At 41.6% G+C, this 20423-nt stretch overlaps 1 protein-coding gene across 1 annotated transcript in view; it reads right to left on the reverse strand.

Annotated features, from left to right (window-relative positions):
• Positions 1–20007, reverse strand: part of MOGAT1 (monoacylglycerol O-acyltransferase 1) — a 31919-nt gene extending 11912 nt beyond the window's left edge. Inside the window, exons 1-5 of the mRNA XM_004427622.3 lie at positions 19562–20007; positions 6650–6828; positions 6098–6302; positions 1341–1515; positions 664–863 (exon numbers count right to left, since the gene is read on the reverse strand). Of these exons, the coding sequence (XP_004427679.2) occupies positions 664–863; positions 1341–1515; positions 6098–6302; positions 6650–6828; positions 19562–19838 (1036 nt within the window). The 5' untranslated portion in view covers positions 19839–20007. The remainder of the gene's footprint in view (positions 1–663; positions 864–1340; positions 1516–6097; positions 6303–6649; positions 6829–19561) is intronic.
• Positions 20008–20423: the final 416 nt, after the last annotated feature.

The raw sequence follows: 20423 nt of genomic DNA on the forward strand, positions 1-20423 counted from the left end.
CCCACCTTCCTCTATTGTGTATATGGGACAAGGCCACAGCATGGCTTGATGAGCAGTGTGTAGGTCTGTGCCTGGGGTCCGAACCCACGAACTCCAGGCTGCTGAAGCGGAGCACACAAACTTAACCATTATACCATGCCAGCCAGCCCAACATGCAACTTTTTAAAATAAAAACAGTCTATATTAGAATACATATAAATATAGCTAGTTGCCAAAAAAAAAAAAATGCTTTTGCTATAGAAACTGATGTCGATGTGAATTCAATATGATAAAGACATCTATTATACATAAATTTGCATATATTAATAGACTCCAGTGTAGCTTTTTAAAAGAATTGCTATGTTATAATCTGCTGGTACAGAGAAATAGATTCATCTTAGAGTATTGGAAACTTTATTTCTAAAACTGGATTCTACCTGTCATTTAATAGCAGTATTCTTGAAAGTCATAAAGTCCCATTCAAATGGAAAATATAGTCATTTCATAAATAAAAGGCATCCTGTAAATGAAACTCAAATACATCTCTAAGATTATTATTTTAGGAAGTTCTTACCCAAAGCCACTCTCCTGCAGTAGCACCTCAGTCAATAATAATCAACGCTACTCAAAGTTAGATAATACTCTTACCCATTTTAACGAGCTTTTAGTCCTCAGTATACATACCAACAGTGTGGATCGGTTTCCTATAGGGCATTAGGCCAAAACTGTATTGAAAAATCCCTCTGGCATGGAACAGTGGTAAAGCAAACCCCATGATCTTCCGTAGTCTCTCCTGCACAGTTCGAAGCCACGAGCCTTCAGGGTTGCTCACTTGTTTGAATAGTTCATTTTCACCAAAAGAAAACACTGGAACCAAATAGGCGCTGCAAATAACCAAGGAGAAGATTAAGAATTTTTAATGAAAAGGATTTAAATATTTTATTCTGTCCAGCTGACTTTTGCAACAGATTCCTAAAAATTCTTTAACATTCCCAAGCCTCCCTATACTGCTAACTTCCTGTTCTATACCTTGCAACAGACTTACACTTGAAATCCTTTGGAGAGATACTTGAGTAGTCTAGCAATCTGTGGAATTTTATTCTATAGAAAAGAAAGGTTCCAGGAAGCTTCTCTTTCACCTACAGTTTTGGCCGTGGTTTGTTTGTTCATTTGGCTAGAAATTTATACTGTGCATATAAAATTTTGTATGATTTTGTTTGCTATGCATGGCTTTTAAAGATAAGTTTAACTGCTGGATGCCATGGCATGAGGTACCTTAGTGGGAAGGTCATATTCCATTCCCCATAAACGTCCACATCTGCTTTATTCTGACCCACTTACCTGAAATGAGAGCCACTTACCCGTGGGTCAAAGCAATTTTAACAAATCCTTTCCGCTGGCGGATGAACAGAGTGAATTTTCCAGGGTGGGCGTCCAGCGATTCTTCAGCACCTCCAAGGACAATCACCGAGATGTTTCCACCACCCTCCTTGCTCAGCACGTGGGACACACTTTTCTTGGAAACTGAGACTGGCCCTTCATGAATAAAACAAAAGGGGTAACAAATTATCGTTTTTAAAAAATTAAAACAATTTTATCATAATATTCTACAGATGAGCGAAGATTTAACAAAATTTCCTAGACTGCTTACATTTGGAGCAGCCTGGAGGTTAAAATTTTGTCATAGCCAAATCTTTGGTAATGTGTTCCCTCAATAAGATCCGACATTTCGGCTGGTGATGGGTTAGGTCTCTAAAATGTCACTAGATCATTACTAGGTGGACCGCTTGTCTGGGTAGGTTGTGCACTGCTCAACTCTACAGATTCCATTCATATTGCATCCTAAGTAAAAGATGCCCCGTGGAGTTGTTCAGTGCACAACCTGCATAGCTGTATGTGATGGCCTTGATCATTACCCTGGTGAATCCTTGCTCAGAACCAAAAAGTATATCCTCCAGGAGGTTGCACCGGATCTTCTGAATACAAAATGGCCTGTTTTCAAATATTCTATATGGATTCTTGTTTCCCAGATGTGGATTTATAATGTAAATGGTTTAAAAAATTCAGACATTTGACAAATAACCTAGAATCACTTGCCAGCTCTCTACATGGTTCCAAAATGTCTAGTCTGACTTTGGTAAATTGTTTAAGATAGTTATCTAATTGTTCAGTCTCTGTAACAGACTTTCCCAAGTAAAAATAATTTTAAAGATTCCTTTTCAGATTTTATTTTATTTTATTTTTTTTTGTGAGGAAGATCAGCCCTGAGCTAACATCCATGCTAATCCTCCTCTTTTTTTTGCTGAGGAAGACCGACTCTGAGCTAACATCCATTGCCAATCCTCCTCCTTATTTTCCCCAAAGCCCCAGTAGATAGTTGTAAGTCATAGGTGCACATCCTTCTAGTTGCTGTATGTGGGACATGGCCTCAGCATGGCCAGAGAAGCGGTGTGTCGGTGTGCGCCCGGGATCCGAAGCCAGGCCGCCAGCAGCGGAGCGCACGGACTTAACCGCCAAGCCACAGGGCCGGCCCCCTGTTCAGATTTTAAATGTACTATGTACCCTTGGAGGAAAATACTATGAACTCTTGGAGGAAAAGAATAAGATGAAAACACAAACCACTCATGCCCCATATTTCAGAGACAATCGCTTTTTAATGTCTTAGTATTTCCTTCCATTCTTGGTTTGATCCATTTTTTGAGTCATAAAAGAATGTGTTAGGCTTCATAAAGACACACCACACCTCGTCTCTCAAGGAAAATTATATGCTCATCTTACTGTTGGTTCCTACTACTGGGGGGATGTAAAATTGTGACAGGATTCTGAATGACCAACCACTGTCTTAAGAGAAGAGGCAGAGGGTGGTGGGTGAGAGAGTAGAGAACCTGAGGTTCGATGGGTTTGAACTTGCACTGAGTTCAAGGTGTGGCCGTCCTGCTCTGCGTGCCCTGAGTGAGGGCTGGAGGCATTGCTTCCCCTGGAAAGAGGGTCTCCTGGATTCCAGACCCCTGCCTCTCCTCTGGCCACTTCTCAGTTTCCTCTCCAGGCTCCCTTTCCTCAGGCCATCCTTAAATGCTGTTATGTCTTAGGGCTCTGATAAGAACTGCACGTTTGTATCCCTCCAGAATTCATACGCTGAAACTCTAACCCCCAATAGGATGGTAGTAGGAGGTATGGCCTTTGGGAGGTAATTAGGTTCTAAGAATGAAGCCCCCAACATGGGATTAGCGTTCTTACAAGAAGAGGAAGAGAGCTAGGGTGCTCTCTCTCTCTACCATGTGAAAACACAACAAGAAGACGGCTGTCTACAAACCAGGAAGTTGGCCACCATCAGATACCAGATCTGCCAGTGCCTTGATCTTGGACTTCTTAGCCTCCAGAACTGTGAGAAATAAATTTCCACTATTTAAGGTACCCAGTCTATGGTGTTCTGTTATAGCAGTCTGAACTGACTAAGACAGGCTTCTTCATTGACTCTGTTATCATCTCATTTTATCTATACACATGGATTCAACTACCACTTATGTGTGCTGAGTTCTCTTAAATTCATCTCCTGAGAGATCTTCCTCCTGAGGCTCCAGGCCCACATCTCCAATGGCCCAACGGACATCTCTTACCTCAACAACTCAAAGACACCTCAAACTCCATATTTCCCAATCCAATGCATTAAATTCTTCCCCAAAGTTGTTCCTCTTCCAACACTACCTATCAAGGTGAATGGGACCATCATCTATCCAGTCATTCAAGTCAGAAACCAAGTCCCATATGTATTCCCCTCTTCTTGCCACCATGTTGACTCATCATTCATTCGTTTATTCAGAAGCACTTATTGAGCACCTGCTACAGGCAAGATGCTGTGCTAGAGGCTGATGAGATGATGATGCCTTCATGAGGCTGAACCAGTCATTAAGTCTTGTTGAATCTATGAACTATTTTTCATATCAATCCCATCTTCTGTATTTCCACTGCCAGTCACTGTGATAGTTTGGCCTTTATCCCTCTCCTTTGATCACCGCAATGAGCCCCTTCCATCACCACAGTCTCCAGGTCCACCTCCCTCCAACCTATTTCCAAGCTGCTGCCTGAATGACCTTTCTAACATGCAAAATCCAGTCAAGTCCCTCCTTAATACCTCACAAGTACTCTGTGGCTTATCTACTAGATAAAATCTAAAGTATATATCAGGCCGTTATGATCTGCTCTCTGCTACCCACCCAGCCTTAATGGGTAGACAGAAGGGAGCATGAGCCTTGAAACTGAGTCTGCTCTGGCTGACACCTGCTGAGTATAGATTCACCAAAATGGGCCAAGAGGAATGGTTTGGAGGTGGGACTTACAGCCACAGAAATCTTGAGGGTAAGAGCAAAGCAGACACCTGTCAGCAAAGTGAAACCCTACTGGTTCCTTACTACATGAGGTCTGAGCACGTGTCCGTCTTTCACACCCTGAGAGGCAGCCACCAAGGCAGGCGCAGAGTAGAAGGGCAGCCTTGGGCCAGGGGCTGTCCTAGGAAGCTGGTTCTGGGAGGGATTGAGATCTCTCTAAACTTAGAGACAAGGATAGCCCAAACCTCCACTGGCTACAAGTTTGGATATTTTTATTTAATTTTTAGGATATCTCAGGTTACAGCAAAGGAAAAGATCTCATGATGTCATTACTAGTGACAGCAGACAGGTTTCAACTTAAATGCCCAATTCTAGTGAAGAGCAGTGGTTATGGGAGTACCACAGCGAGAAAGACTCTAAGGTTGACTATTTTTATCTGACATGGTCATGGAGAGGGGTGTACCTGCATCTCTTGTGCCATGAATTCACCCCATCTGCTCTCAATTACACTACTCAAACTCACCTGTGGCTATACTTTGACTCAGCAAACTGTATACTGTAAATATGTTTCTGTGCTTTTTTGAATTTTTTTTGTTTCCCTTTAATCTTCTTCCTTTTATAAAACTCTAACCCAATGTCTGCAAAACAGGAAGAGAAGGGACTTTTTTCCTCTTTGGTAGTTCCCCAAACTTCTCTTCTTCTTTTAGTGTGCCCTCTAGAGGCCAAATGCAGTGGCAGCCCTGACTGGACGGAGAGCCCAGGGCTATCTGGGTAAAGGTCCATAAACAGAATCTGCAAAACCCAGCCATGGATGCTGGTCCTCTGATGCTTAGTGATTTCCTACCAGGTATCTAATGACGACAGAGCCTTGAGAAATTAATAGGAAGTAATGAAAACCTGGAAGACCATGGAAAATTCTAATTCTACCTCTGAATACGCCACTTACTGATGGTGAAATTACAATTTCTCAAAAAGAGACTATCTGCTTTTCTTTATAACCAAGAAACACAAAGACAATAACAACTAACCTACACAATGATCATAAACATAAAGCACTTTGTCAGTTACTGTACTTCATGGTTAGTCAATAAATTGGTCAAGTTGGAAAACCAAACAAATTGAGCCTCTTAAGTTGAAGTGAGAGCCATTAACACAAGCTTAGCCTTCTGCACATATTCATATAGCAACTTTACAGCATTTCAGGTGAATTTTATTCTCAGAATTGGCAGAATTATGGTTTCACTAATCAAAGAGCCTTCCACTAGTTCAGAGTAGCAGAGTAGAATAGACTCTTCTTTCTGAGCCAAGTTATATTTAATCTAGGAAGAAAAAGATAACAGATTGAGTATGTTTAGTTTATATACTGCCATTACTTCAAGACACATTGGAGTACATTTTCCATCTCTAATATTCATAAAAGCATGCAAAACGTCTCTCCAAAGGTGCAATTTATCACTCATTTGATCCATGATTCTCTCTTCCACATCTGCATACACCAAGTACACTCATCAATTCATTCTTTCCTTAAGTTAACATCTATTGAACATTCCTATATTCCAGGCACTAAGCTAGATACTTGGGGTGGAAAAGAAAAAAAGACATAGGGTGTCTCTTCCTGGCACTTACAATGCAATGGGGGAGGCAAGAAACATGCAAACAGCAGATGAAGTATCAGATCAGGATAAAGACATAGGGTTTCACTCTAAGAAACTGTAAACCCGACTGGGAGGGAACATTCTGTGTGGTCCTGCCACCCGTGAACATTGTAGAAATAGTGATCTGCCTTCACTTACCACTACTCATCAGATATTCTCGGAAGAGAGGACACCGAAACCAAAATGGGAGCACGTGCAGATACGCAGTAAAGCCAGGAAACAGCTCCTTGAAGTCCGAATAATTGGTACAAAAGTTTCCAAAGGCTCCAGCAACGAGCACGCCGTGGGGGTGGAACCCAAATATGTAGTTGTGACTTGGATCCAAATCCCAAGTTTTGAGGAGCTACAGCGCATTTATATTGAGATAAAAAAGAAAATGTTCCCTCATCAGTTTCCAATAAGAAACAAAAGAACTTGTGATTAGTTCTCACATCAAGAGGAAACGGAGAATCTACATGATTTGTTTTAGTTCCCTGGGTTAGAATTGTTCCCAAATTATTTCCTGAGCTCAGGAAATAGCTTTCACACAGCCTTCTAAATTACATGAATTTAGCTTCAAGCCCATTTAGTAACTTGGGCTGAATTGCAGGCTTTCTCCCCCTAAAAAGAGAAAAGTTTTAAATATCCATGATGAAAAATTTTCATTCTTCTAAAACTCAAAATAATACCATATAAAACAACTCTACTCACATGAATTGGAAAATAGTCCTTAAAGTACCTCCAAACAGTCCAGCTTCTGACCCAGTTGGATCTCCTGCCTCCTTGCTCTGGGGTACGCCAGTCAAAGTAAAGCCATGTCAAATAAGGGACGTAGAGGAACCAGTAGTTGTGAATGATCAGTATCACGATGATTCCAACGCACACCTGCGCTGTAAGAAAGGGAAAGACCTCAGGAATCAGGGTCAGTTAGCATCTGCTCATGTCATGTACAATCATTGGCCCACAGGAGGGGGACTTAATACATATCAAGTGTGTTAAACTGAACCTCAGTTCAAGTGAGCTGATATAGCAAGACAGCAATGGTATAGTATTACTTAACATTTATTGGATGTTTACTATATGCCAAGCATTGTACTGTGGACTCGGCCAAAATATTTTCATTTAATCCTTATACAGCCACAGTATCAATCAATGAAGCAGCCATAGTACTTTTTCAAAAATTATTTTAGGGGCCCAGCCAGTGGTGCAGCAGTTAAGTGCGCACACTCCGCTGCGGCGGCCCGGGGGTTCGCAGGTTCGGATCCCGGGCGCGCACCGACGTACCGCTTGTCAAGCCATGCTGTGGCTTTGTCCCATATAAAGTGGAGGAAGATGGGCACGGATGTTAGCCCAGGGCCAGTCTTCCTCAGCAAAAAGAGGAGGATTGGCAACAGATGTTAGCTCAGGGCTAATCTTCCTCACACACACACACACACACACAATTATTTTATTGAGGTCATACTGGTTTATAACATTGTGTAATTTCAGATATACGTTATTATATATCAGTTTCTGTATAGACGGCATCTTGCTCACCACTGTACATATGCTGCCATAGTACTTTTGATGTCCTCTTTATAGAATTGAAAATGGAGCCTTAGAGAGGCTAAGTGAATTGCTCAAGTCACACAGAATGTAAGTGGTTGATCCGTCCAAATTCAAAGTCCACCCTCTTAGCCACGGCCCTACACCGCCTCCCCGTTGTGATATATGGAGGGACCACAGCTGACAGGAGGGATGGATGTAGGGGGGTTCCTACCACAGGTGTTCATCTGGACTGAGCAGCCCACAAAGGGCACATCCCAGTGACAAACTTCATTTTCAGGAACTCTATTGCCAGAGATAGAAACAGCACAGGTGGGACTCTTTACATCTTAGCTCATCTATCACTTCTTGCAATATTTCTTAAAGACAGAGCAATCCTGATTGTTTATGCACCTCATGACATACTTTCAAAATACATGCAGCAAGAATTGATAATACTTGACCTGGGTGGTAATGACAAGAATGTTTGCTTTAAAGCAATACACTAAGCTAAGGTAAACATTTTCTTCTCATATCTATGCTATGTATTATACCAAAAAATATCTATAAAAAGAGAACTATGTTAATGGGGGGGTGCATAAAGACATAAAGCCTGGCACACAGTAAGTGTTCAATAAGTTCCAGCTATTACTCTCACTTTACAGAGTACCCCTGCCCCTTTCTCTTCAACGGTGTGCTGCCATCTCTAATCTAGTGCTTGACTTCAATCCCCTAAACTCCTATCCACTCCCTATCAACCTCGTGAAAAAGAGCTTTGTCCCCAAATGATCCATCATGATATCTGAGTAATAGCACCTTGATCTACTATTTTTTATAGACAGATATAGAATTTTTTTTTGCCAAAAACAGAACGTGTATTTATATTTCTGGAAATATATAAATCAATACATTTCTCAGCATAGATTTTATTCCAATATAGAACTGAACCCCGTCAGAGGACTGACTTGCTCTTTCCAGAGTGGGTTAAAGGTTAAAAGAGCACACGCAAGCTTAAGGAAATATGTGCCCTCTACCCCACTGTGGGGTTTTGTTGCATTCTGGAACTGCAACAAAGTTTCCATGAGTCCAGAAGCAAAGCCAAAAGAGTGTCCTCTGCCCTCATTCCTGCCGGGATCATTCTATTTTGCTTCACTTGCTGCCCTCTACCCAGATCTGAGTGCCAACAACTTACCAGTGTTAGTTAATTTTCTGTTTATTTTACTAAAATGTGCAAAAAGTTTACAAGAAGCTTAGGTAGGTCTCATTATTCTCTGCTCCAAGGTAGATCAACTGAGCTTCGAGGGAGTAGGGAAGGGAGAGAACAGGTATTGAGTAGTGACCATCTCCCATAGGCAATTTCATTCACTCTTCCTCGGAACCCTCAAGGTACACATGACTGTCCCCATTTTGCAGTTGTGGACACTGAGGCTCAGGGAGTTGGAGTGTCCAAAAGACTTGAACCTGGATCTGCCTAATCCCTAAACCCATGCATTTGTTTTTTTTTGTTTTTTTTTTTACAAAACCAAACTATCCCCAGCTAATAATAATATCACCATAAACTTTTAAGTATTTATTACAAGAATATAAGTAGGTTCATAAGCATAAAGAATCAGGCAAATGTGAGGTTCTGTTTTCCTTAATATAAAGATAGAGAGGGGCCGTTGTCTGGTGGCGCAAGCAGTTAAGTGTGTGCGCTCTGCTGCGGCGGCCCGGGGTTTGCCAGTTCGGATCCCGGGTGCGCACCAACACACTGCTTGGCAGGCCGTGCTGTGGCGGTGTCCCATATAAAGTAGAGGAAGATGGGCACGGACGTTAGCCCAGGGCCAGTCTTCCTCAGCAAAAATAGAGGAGGATTGGCAGATGTTAGCGCAGGGCTGATCGCCTCACAAAAAAAATAAATAAATACAGATGGAGAAACTGAGACCAAACGCAAATTGAGTTAATTTCAATCACAGAGTGAGTCAAGAGCAGGTCCAGAAATAAAGTCCCCCAGTTACTAATTCAATGCTCCACTAACTCAACCACACGTCTTCTAAATGAATACACATTGCATATCTCTTCAACATTCATTATATGTTTTTCATGTACAGTGGTTAACACATGGATCTGGAATTGGACTGCTTATGTTGGAATCTGCTACTGACTAGCTGCCTGATCTGGAGCAAGATCTTTTAATTCTTGAGCCTCAACTCCTTTACCTGTGAAACGGGCTACTAACAGCACCTGTCTCCAAGGACTGTTGGGCAAAAAGAGATCCTACAGTGCCTGGCACAGAGCAAACGTTTGACAAATAGGAGTCGTTATGATAATTTTATTTACTATTATAAATTTGGAGAATGCAAAAAGTAGAAGCAGACAAAATATCACCCATATTTCAGTCACCCAACAAAAACTATTGTTAAAATTTTCCTTGGGGTCTTTTTTTCCTATGAACAGGTTATGTTTCTTTAACATGGCTGGTCACATACATTTTTTATTCTGTATATTATCACTTACAATGATCTCACATTAGCTGTTTGGTATTATAAATTTGGTAATATGCCCTTCATAAATGTTATTTTTAATGACTGATCAACATTCTATTGATTGTCACTGCTATTCAACCACTCTTTTATTTTTGAACACTTGGGCTTCTAAAAAAAATTTTTTTTTTTTTTTATTAGGAAGATTAGCCCTGAGCTAACATCCGGTGCCAATCCTCCTCTTTTTGCTGAGGAATACTGGCCCTGGGCTAACATCCACGCCCATCTTCCCCTACTGTATATGGGATGCCACCAAAACATGGCTTGACGAGCGGTGCGTTGGTCCATGCCGGGGATCCAAACCTGTGAACCCCGGGCCGCCGAAGTGGAATGTGCAAACTTAACCACTACACCACTGGGCCAGCCCCCTGACAAATTTTCTCTAGAAATGTAATCTTGCATAAACTTTCCTCACATTTTGATTTACTTCCATAGGACAGTATGTAAAACACTAAATCACTAAGCAGAAACATCCTTGCCACATGATATACTTTGATACCTTACTACTCAAAGGAGTTATTCTAATTTAAATTCCCACTCCATCTCATACATTCGTTTATATTTCACATCATAAACAGCACCAAAATAGTTTTTTTAATGCTTTGATCCTAAATTAGATCAAAAGAAGAAAACGCTATAAAAACTAGGTGAACAGATCACCTCTACTTTCTATTTTTATCTCATTAAGCAATCCAAGGTAACACAATTCTTCTAACTTGGAGGCCAAAGAGAAGAGGAAGATATAAAAGTCCACTCTAACACTTTGGGCAGCTCTCAAAACTGCTGGTGAAACCTTTTTAAATTGTCTAGGTTCACAAACCAAGCTGCATTGAAGGCCTGAATTTCAGCTGCCTTGACTTTGGTCTATTCTGGATGAAAAACCACAAGTCAGCCCCTTATCACTTACAGTCCCATAGCTTCTACCTGTCTCCCACTCACTTTAGTTTACTGAAGTGAAATTCACATAACATAAATTAACCATTTGAAAGAAATTAATCCATTGGCATTTAGCACATTCACCATGCTGTGCAACTACCACTTTTACCTAGTTCTGGAACACTTGGATCATTCTAAAATAAAACCTTGTATCTATTAAGCAGTTACTCCCCATTCTCCTCTCCCCTGCTGGGTACCTGAGGGTTACTGTAAATACTCAATAAGATTACCTTTCTACCTTGTTCCCAACACATAGATGAAAAGAAGTTAATCTTGTCAATTTGCTGTTTTCTTGTTTAACCTGAAGGGTGACTCAAGGGCCACAAGGATTTATGAGCTTGCTTTACAGAAGCAAAAGAATGCCTTCAAGGATCACCAGCCCCCAGCTGCCCTTGATGCCCAGAAGTCAGATTGTCCAAGGGCTTATCGGGAGTGAAAGAAACACAGATTACCCCTTTGTTTCTCTGAAATTCCTCCCGTCACACCCCTTAGCTCTACAAAACCCTCTGCTTTCTTCTCTTGTTAAGGCAGATTAAAGAGCCTATCCTCCTGCCTTCTTACTTTGGCCAATTTGAATAAACCTTTCTCCATCTCCAAGCACCAATGTCTCAGTGATTGGTTTACTGTGCATCAGGCACATGAACTTGAGATTAAGATGTTTGTATCACCTTCAAAAACACGAATTTCATACGGTTCAACCCAGTATGTTATTTGAGTTGTTCTCCAGTGCCTATATTATTTTGATAAAAAATTTTTTCATCTATGTAAAAAGGAGGAAAGGGATATGCCAAAATATTAACAACAGTTATCTCTGGATGAGAATATGGAATTTTTCTAGTCTAATCTTTTAAAAGCTCTTCTACATTTTCCAATTTCTCTAATAACTAGAATGAATTATCTTATAACCAAAAAATTATTTTTATAAAAGAAATAAAATGGATCCACTATGGGGAAAAAACTAAATAAAACTCTGCAGAATGAATCTACTTATGTAAGAATTTTCTCATCTTTAACATGATTCTATTAAATTTCCATGAGCAAACTGCATCAAAAAAAGATTGTGAAAACTATTGAAATTTTATTTACTTGCATTAAATAGTAACCAATATAAAGAAATAATTTTAAATATGTATGTGTATTTAAATTTTTAAATTTTAATATTAATATTTTAAATATTTGTATGTGTATCCTTCCCATTTGTATTCAAGAAGTTTTCATTTTTCCCCCTATGAAAACTCTTTCTATACTTATTTTAACCATTTAACATTGTATGGAGAAAGAAAATGGAATTCAGAGGCAAGCAAAATCCTTTAGCACATCACATTCTTTTCCTTCTTATTTCTGAATCATTGTATTTCAAAATACCAGTCAGTGCCATCTGCTGAATATAAGAATGTAAGTGTAACAGTCTTCTGGTTTTTAAAATTCCTGTTTTAAGAGAACTTGCCTCCCAGAGTTTCTTAGGACAGGGCTAGAACACAAATCTGAAACACCTTTGCAGAATTTTGCAGCCTGTATTCCTCATATGTGGGTTTGTTCCACACCACTTTTAAATAGTATTGTCTTACAAGGAATCACATTTTTCTTGTTTAAAAGCAAATTCATTACTGGATCTACTTGTTTGCCTAATGAAGCAAATAAACTATAACAAGGGTCTCGTTGAAACCAGTCCCATGTTCTTAATATTTCAGAATATTTCCGATAGAAATATAATCATACAGTGGCGGACTCAATATTTTTGTCAATTGTCTCCAAATTAATCTATAGATTAATCTCAATCAAAAGCAACCCCAATGAAAACTCCAGCAGGCTTTTTTGTGGAAATTGACAACCTGATTCTAAAATGCATGTGGAAATGCAAAGGACCCATAATAGTCAAAACAACTCTGAAAAAAAGAACAAAGTTTGAGGGCTAATACTATCTGATTTCATGAATGATTAGAAAGCTACAGTATTCAAAACAGCATGGTACTGGCATCAAGATAGACAAAACAGATTAATGGCACAGAATAGAGTCCAGAAATAGACCCACACATATATGGACAACTGGCTTTTGACAAAGGCACAAGGGCACTGCAGTAGAGAGAAGATTGTTTTTTTAACAAAGGGAGCTGGAACAATTGGCTTGTACATATGCCAAAAAAATGAACTTACACCTTGCATGACATACAAAAATTAACTCAAAATGGACCATAGACCTATATGTAAAACCTAAAACCAGGAAACTTGTAGAAGAAAACACAGAAAATCTTTGTGACCTTGGATTAAGCAAAGACTTCTTAGATATAACACCAAAAACACAATCCTTAAGAAAAATATATGATAGGGGTCAGCCAGTTGGCATAGTGGTTAGGTTCAGCGTGTTCCGCTTTGGTGGCCCAGGTTCACGGGTTTGGATCCCGGGCATTGACCTACACCACTCATTAAGCCACACTGTGGCGGTGACTCACATACAAAATAGAGGAAGATTGGCACAGATGTTAGCTCAGGGCCAACCTCCCTCACCAAAAAAAAAAAAGGATAAATTGGACTTCCTCAAAATTAAAAACTTCTGCTCTTCAAAGGATGCGCTTTAGAGAATGAAAAGATAATCCACAGACTAGAAGAAAAATCTATACAAAGCATATACTTGATAAAGAACTTGTATCCAGAATACACTAAGACCTCTCACAACTCCATAATAGGAAAACAACCCAATTCAAAATGGGCAAAAGATTTAAAGAGGTACTTCAACAAAGAAGCTATATAGCTGGCAAATAACAATGGGAAAAAATGCTCAACATCATTAGTCATTAAGGGAATGCAAACTAAAGCCACAATGAGACACCACTGCACACCTATTAAAATTGCAAAAAGTAAAAAGGAACTGACTATATCAAGTGATGGAAAGGATACGGAGTACGAATTTTCATGCACTGCTGGTGGGAATGTAAAATGGTACAGCCACTTTGGAAGAAAGTCTGGCAGTTTCTTAAAAAATTAAACCTGTACCTACCATACCATGATCAGCCATTCCATTCCTAGGTTTACCCAAGAATAAAGTATATGTTCATACAAAGGCTTGTAGGCAGAAGTTCACAGTAGTATTACTCACTCATAATAGCTACAACCCAAATATTCATCAACAGATGAATGGACAAATTGCAACATAACCATTCACTAGAATACCACTTCAAAACAAAAAAGCTATGAACTATTTACATACACCAGAATGAATTTCAAAATAGTTATGTTGAGTGAAAGAAGTCACACAAAAAAGAGTACCTATGATCCGAGTCCATTTATATAAAACACTAGAAAATGCAAACTAACTGTATGACAGAAAGCACATCAGGGGACGCTTGGAGATGGTGGGCAGCGGGGAAGGAGGGATTTACAAAAAGGATATGAGAAACCTTTGGGGATGATGGCTATGTTCACTATCTTAACCATTGATGGTTTCTCGGGTATCTACATGTCACAACTTATCAATTGTACACTCTAAATATGTGCAGTTTACTGTATGTCAGTACCTCAGTAAGGCTGCTTAAATAAATAAGTAAATAAATAGAACCACTCAGTAAAAGATCATGGTCCCACCACATGGTCTTAGGCACGATACTTACCTCTTGAGCTTCAGTTTTCTCATCTAAAAAAATAAATCTTGGGGCCAGCCCGGTGGCGCAAGCGGTTAAGTGCGTGCGCTCCGCTGCGGCGGCCCGGGGTTCGCTGGTTCGGATCCCGGGCACGCACCGACGCACCGCTTGTCAAGCCATACTGTGGCGGGGTCCCATATAAAGTAGAGGAAGATGGGCACAGATGTTAGCTCAGGGCCAGTCTTCCTCAGCAAAAAGAGGAAGATTGGCAGATGTTAGCTCAGGGCCAATCTTCCTCACACACACACACAAAAAAGATAAAAAGAAAAATAAGTCCTAGGGATGTAATGTACAGCGTGGTGACTATAGTTAACAATACTGTATTGTATATTTGAAAGTTGCTAAGAGAGTAAATCTTAAAAATTCTCATCAGAAGGAAAAAAATTTGTAACTAAGTGTGATGGATGTTAACTAAACATTGTGCTAATCATTTTGCAATATATACATATATATCAAATCATTATGTTGTTCACCTAAAACTAATACAATGTTATAAGATTAGATGACAGGTACTTAACATTTATCTCAAGGAAACAGTGTTTGATTTTATGACTAAATGAAACATTTTGCTATTTTTTAATATATTCCAAGTGCTAACAGCTTAAACTCATTTCCTGATGGTGGAAAGAAAAACGCATTCCAAGATTTTGATTTAGAGATCTTAAAATATATAGTTAATAAAACCTCTCTTGTCACCATTGGAAGTAGCTATTACATCAACTCCTTACTTTAAAATTGATAATTAAATGGAAAGAAATAAGTAAGCTTTTATCCTACCTTTCCTATAAGAATTGAATCACAGAGTAGTCAAATGGCCCTAGATGATGCGGGAAAATTATTCCTTGCATAAATCCTAACTAATATGTGAAGAATGAATGATAGAATAAGAAAACTACCAGTTTGCAGCCCCAAATAAAACAGTTAATTCAAGCAAGGATCATTAATGGAGACTTAAACCACTAGGGGAAAGCTCAATGGTCAATGGGGAACTTTTCTTTGCAACAGGCCAATTTCACCTAAATATAATCAAGCCTTTAGATCTAACTTCCTTTTTAGAAGAAATACAGGGCGAGAGGAATGAGTTAACACCACAAAGAAGCAATCAGATAAATCCAGAAGGTCAGACATCTTGCATAACTGAAGAAGATAACTGCTTCTTCAAGCTTCACTGACAAGAAAACAAATGGGGTGACACTGAAACCGGCAAACAGTTAGCCATTGATGATTAAATAGCTAGGAACTAAAGTTTTTTTCCTTTTTGCAATTACTGATTGTAGCTTTTAGTTGTTTCCCCACCCATTGTGAACTGTGCTGTTTAGGCAATATGTATCTGACTCCCACTAGGTTCCTATAGATAACATCTCCTTGGAGCCTGGGTCACCAAGGTAATGGATGTTTGAGCTGTTTTTCAGGAATTAGAGCCCCTTGTCCACTTCAGGCTGGTTGAGACCACCAACCCATCAACTGGGCCCACGCAGATGTCCAATAAGCGACATTTTGATGTCAAGAGGCTAAAAACTCCACCCTCAGATCATGCCAACGCCACCATTTTGTGAACATGCGTCCTATGAACAGGCATGAAGTCTGACTGTGCTTGCGCATATCGTCAATTACCTCACCTCTCCTCACCTCCAATCATCTATCTCCACATTTCAGACCACATTGCCCCCTACCCCATAAATATCCCTGAGTCCCCATGATCGAGGAGGTGGATTTGAGACTTGTTCTCCCATTTTCCTCACTTGGCTACCTCATGATTAAACTCTCTCTCTCTGCAATCTCGTCGTCTTGGTGTTTGGCTTTCTGGGCAACAGGCAGAAACGAACCTGGCTCAGTAACAACATTGTTCTAAATTAAAAGACACATAAAAACTAAATGCAACTCGAGGGTCTTCTTTGGATCCTGGTTCAAAGAAATCACCAATAAAAGTCTATTTTTGGCATAATTTAGGAACTGAGTATGAACTTAGTTTAGGTGTTTTTAAGCAATTATTGTTAATTATGCTACGTGTGACAATGGTACTAAGATTATGTAAAAAATAGTTAATTTTACATACGCATACTAAAGTATTTAGGATTAAAATATCATAATATGATTTGTTTTAAAATATTTTTGCAAAATAAAACTAATATGGCAAACTGTTCACTATAAACCCAGGTAATGAATATGAGTGTTCATCACCTTCTACTTTTCTGTACGTTTAAAATTTTTCATAATAAAATTTCCAAAATATATGATAATACAAAATATGCTCCAGGTAATCTGAATGTCAAATGCACACAATAAAAGCATTTAAATGAATTGTCTGTTGAGCCACTGTAGGTCATGTCCAAGTCAACAGTCCACTCATATCTGACACCTGTGGCTCTACTACTCACTTTGAGCCAAGTGACCTTGAGCAATTTACTTCCCCTCTCAGCTCTCTCATTTGTAAAATGAGTCCAGAGGTAGCCCTTACCTCACAGGGCTGCTATGCAGATTACATGGGTTAACAAGAGTAGGGACATGTGGGGTGGATGGCTTTCCTTCTGACAGACAGAGTGGAGACAATCACTCAACAAGTATTTATTTCATACCTTCCACGGACCAGGCACATGCAGGGCTCTCCCTCACTGAGCTTGTGTGCTAGGAATGCAATATAGACCTTTCTTGAGTAACCACTGACATACACAAATATAAGCAATGACAAGTGCCATGAAAAAAAAGGACAGCAGGCTATCAGAGATGTGCTGATTGATCAGCAAGGAAGTCAAGTTCAAGTTCAAGCCGTTAAAGCCAGCAGCATAGTGGTTAAAGCAGGGACTCTTGGGTGGAATTCTTGAGCTTGCATCCATTTTCTCCACCTCCTACTAGACCTTGAACAATTTACTTCACCTCTTAGTTCCCTCATCTGTCCAACGAGTGCAGGAACGAACAGTCTTGACCTCATAGGGTGGTTGTGAAGATTACACGGTTAACAGGGTATGGTGATGAGAAGAGTACCTGGCACACACTAAGCCCCCATAAGTGTGTCTGTTATTACCCTGATGGCCCTTTGGTCCAGAGCAAAACAGAGTCTAGTGCTATCAACCCTGTGAGGACTTAATGAGTTAATGTTTGTTTTGTTTTTTTAAACTTTATTTATTTATTTTTCCCCCCAAAATCCCGGTAGATAGTTGTATGTCATAGTTGCACATCCTTCTAGTTGCTGTATGTGGGACTCGGCCTCAGCATGGCCAGAGAAGCCGTGCGGTGGTGCATGCCTGGGATCCGAACCTGGGCCACCAGCAGCAGAGCACGCACACTCAACCGCTAAGCCACGGCCCCATTAATGAGTTAACGTTTTTTTTTTTTTTTTTGGTGAGGAGATCAGCCCTGTGCTAACCTCCGCCAATCCTCCTCTTTTTTTTTTTTGCTGAGGAAGATGGCCCTGGGCTAACATCTGTGCCCATCTTCCTCCACTTTTTATATGGGACGCCGCCACAGCATGGCTTGCCAAGCAGTGCGTCGGTGCGCGACCGGGATCCGAACCAGCGAACCCCGGGCCGCCGCAGCGGAGCGCACGCACCCAACCGCTTGCGCCACCAGGCCGGCCCCTGAGTTAACGTTTTGAATTCTCTTTTTCAGTAAACCCTAGCTGCACACTAGAGTCACTTGGAGAGTCCGTTTATAAAAATAAAACTCCCGATGCAGGGCTCAATTTTGCAATAAATGAATTAGAAGTTCTAGCAATAGAGCCTGGGCATCCATATTTTTTAGAAGCTCCCCCAGTGATTCTATCTAATGTGCAGTCAGGGTTGAGAACCACCGATCGAGGCATTCAAAATGTAAAACCGTTTCAAAAGTGTCAACCTCCAAAATGCAATGAGTTTATTACTGTTAATATTATTATTTGTGTGTGTGTGTGTGTGTGTGTGTGTGTGTGTGAGGAAGACTAGCCCTGAGCTAACACCTGTTGCCTATCTTCCCCTTTGTGCTGAGGAGGAGCAGCGCTCAGTTACCATCTGTGCCCATCTTCCTCTATTTTGTACGTGGGACCCTGCCACAGCATGGCTTGATGAACAGTGCCTAGGTCTGCATCTGGGATCCGAATCTACGAACCTCGGGCCACGAAGCGGAGCGTGAACCTAACCACTACACCGCCCTGCAGGCCCCTACAGTTATTATTATTACTGCAGCCTCAACAGTGTACAACCCATGATCTTAGAGCATACAAATGATTTTAGCCTTCAGAAGACTTCAAGTTTCCAATAATCCCTCTCTCCTCTCATACCATCCTCCGTTTACTTCAGCAGAACAAACATCCAGAAAAAAAAAGCCCTCAGGTAACACCCTGCCCCACCTAGTGACTGCCTCGTGTGCGTGCGTTTCTATATGGGCTTAAGTTGGAAGCCCGCTAGAACACACCCTTGGGTCAAATTATTTACAGACAGAGACCACCCAACCCAATGTTTGGTGCAGTCTTCTTTGCTGCAAGGTACCTTTCTGGATCCGGGGGATCTTACAAGTGGAAAAGCTAACACGGCTATTTGTCATGAGGGTGGGGAGAGGAAGGAATCAGGGTTTAAATACTTGGCTATTGTTTTTCCATTTATGAATCGACAACTCAAGAAACGAGTTTCCCAACTTTTGAGGGGGCCAAAGTGCAAAGTTCTAAAGCTCCATGGGGTCGTGGTTCCATGTGCATGTAGATATTTGCCAAAACTCATCGAGCTGTATGCTTACAATCTGTGCCTTTTATTGTGGGTAAGGTACACCTCAAATAAAAGAATGGCACAGGGGAGAATCAAGTTGGCAAACAGTCGTTCGCTACGAGGTTCACGTGGGGAGAGAAACCAAACAGGACAGTGCCAGGTGAGCTCCGAACGCCCTCTTTGACCTGCCTGCTCTGGCTCACCAGGGAAGACGGGTCGGAGGTTCTCAGCACGTCCTCGGGCAAGGACTATCCGGGAGAGGGGAGAAGGAGCCCCACGCACCGTGGTGTTCTGCCTGGATCTTGCGCGGCCAGGAGCGCGCGAGGTCCTTACCGAGCAGCAGGAAGGAGAGGAGCCACTGCAGCACCGCCGCCGTCTGCAGCCGCCGCGCCAGCGGGATGTTGAGCGGCGCAAACTCGATCTTCATGGCCCGGCTCGGGAGAGGTCCTCGCCGACCGCGGCCGCTCGGGTGACGATGAGCAGGTGGTGGCCCGGGAGCGGGCGGGGACTGAAGCTTGGCTTGAGTGGGAGGACGCGCCCGGGCTGAGGTTGGGGACTGCCAATCAGGCGCGCGCGGCGCAGGCGCTGGCCCGGAGCGCCTAGGATGCATGGGCTGGCGCGAGCGAGGGACAGCGAGAGGGTTCAGCTGGTGGCCCGGCCGAGCCCAGCAGCGTGGGCTCCTGCCGAGGACCTGGGATCTCCACCGGGACCGGACCCTTGTTCAGCTGATCTATCACCGTGCGCTGGGCTTCAGCATCCGCCCTTAAACCCACCCCTTCCTCTGAACTCTCTGCAGCTGGCGAAGGGTTAGTCCAAGGAATCGCCCACCAGCTGGAGGAAGGCTGGGACTTAAGCTTCTCTGGAGGAGGGCACTCATCTGCTTATTGGTCTATGTCCTCCACACCGCTCCCAAAATCCGGGGGTAGGGCGGGACTTGGCCTCAGATCACTACACGAGTCTGGAAATCTTTCTTTTATTCATTCATTCAACAGACATTTATTGAGTACCTACCACATGCCGGAAACCAGTCTGGGCACAGTGGATACACCCGGTAACCAAGTCATTCGTCGATTCTGCTCTCAGAGAGTACGAATTATGGGGCATTGGGGGCGGGGGGCGCATAAGCAAAATAACCACACACTTGGGTGTATAATTGCAAAGTGAAACTATTACTATGAATGGCTGGAAGAAGGTT

Source organism: Ceratotherium simum, chromosome 37 (genome assembly GCF_057802395.1).
Source record: "Ceratotherium simum simum isolate JZ-2026a chromosome 37, ASM5780239v1, whole genome shotgun sequence".
Classification (NCBI taxonomy): Eukaryota; Metazoa; Chordata; class Mammalia; order Perissodactyla; family Rhinocerotidae; genus Ceratotherium; species Ceratotherium simum.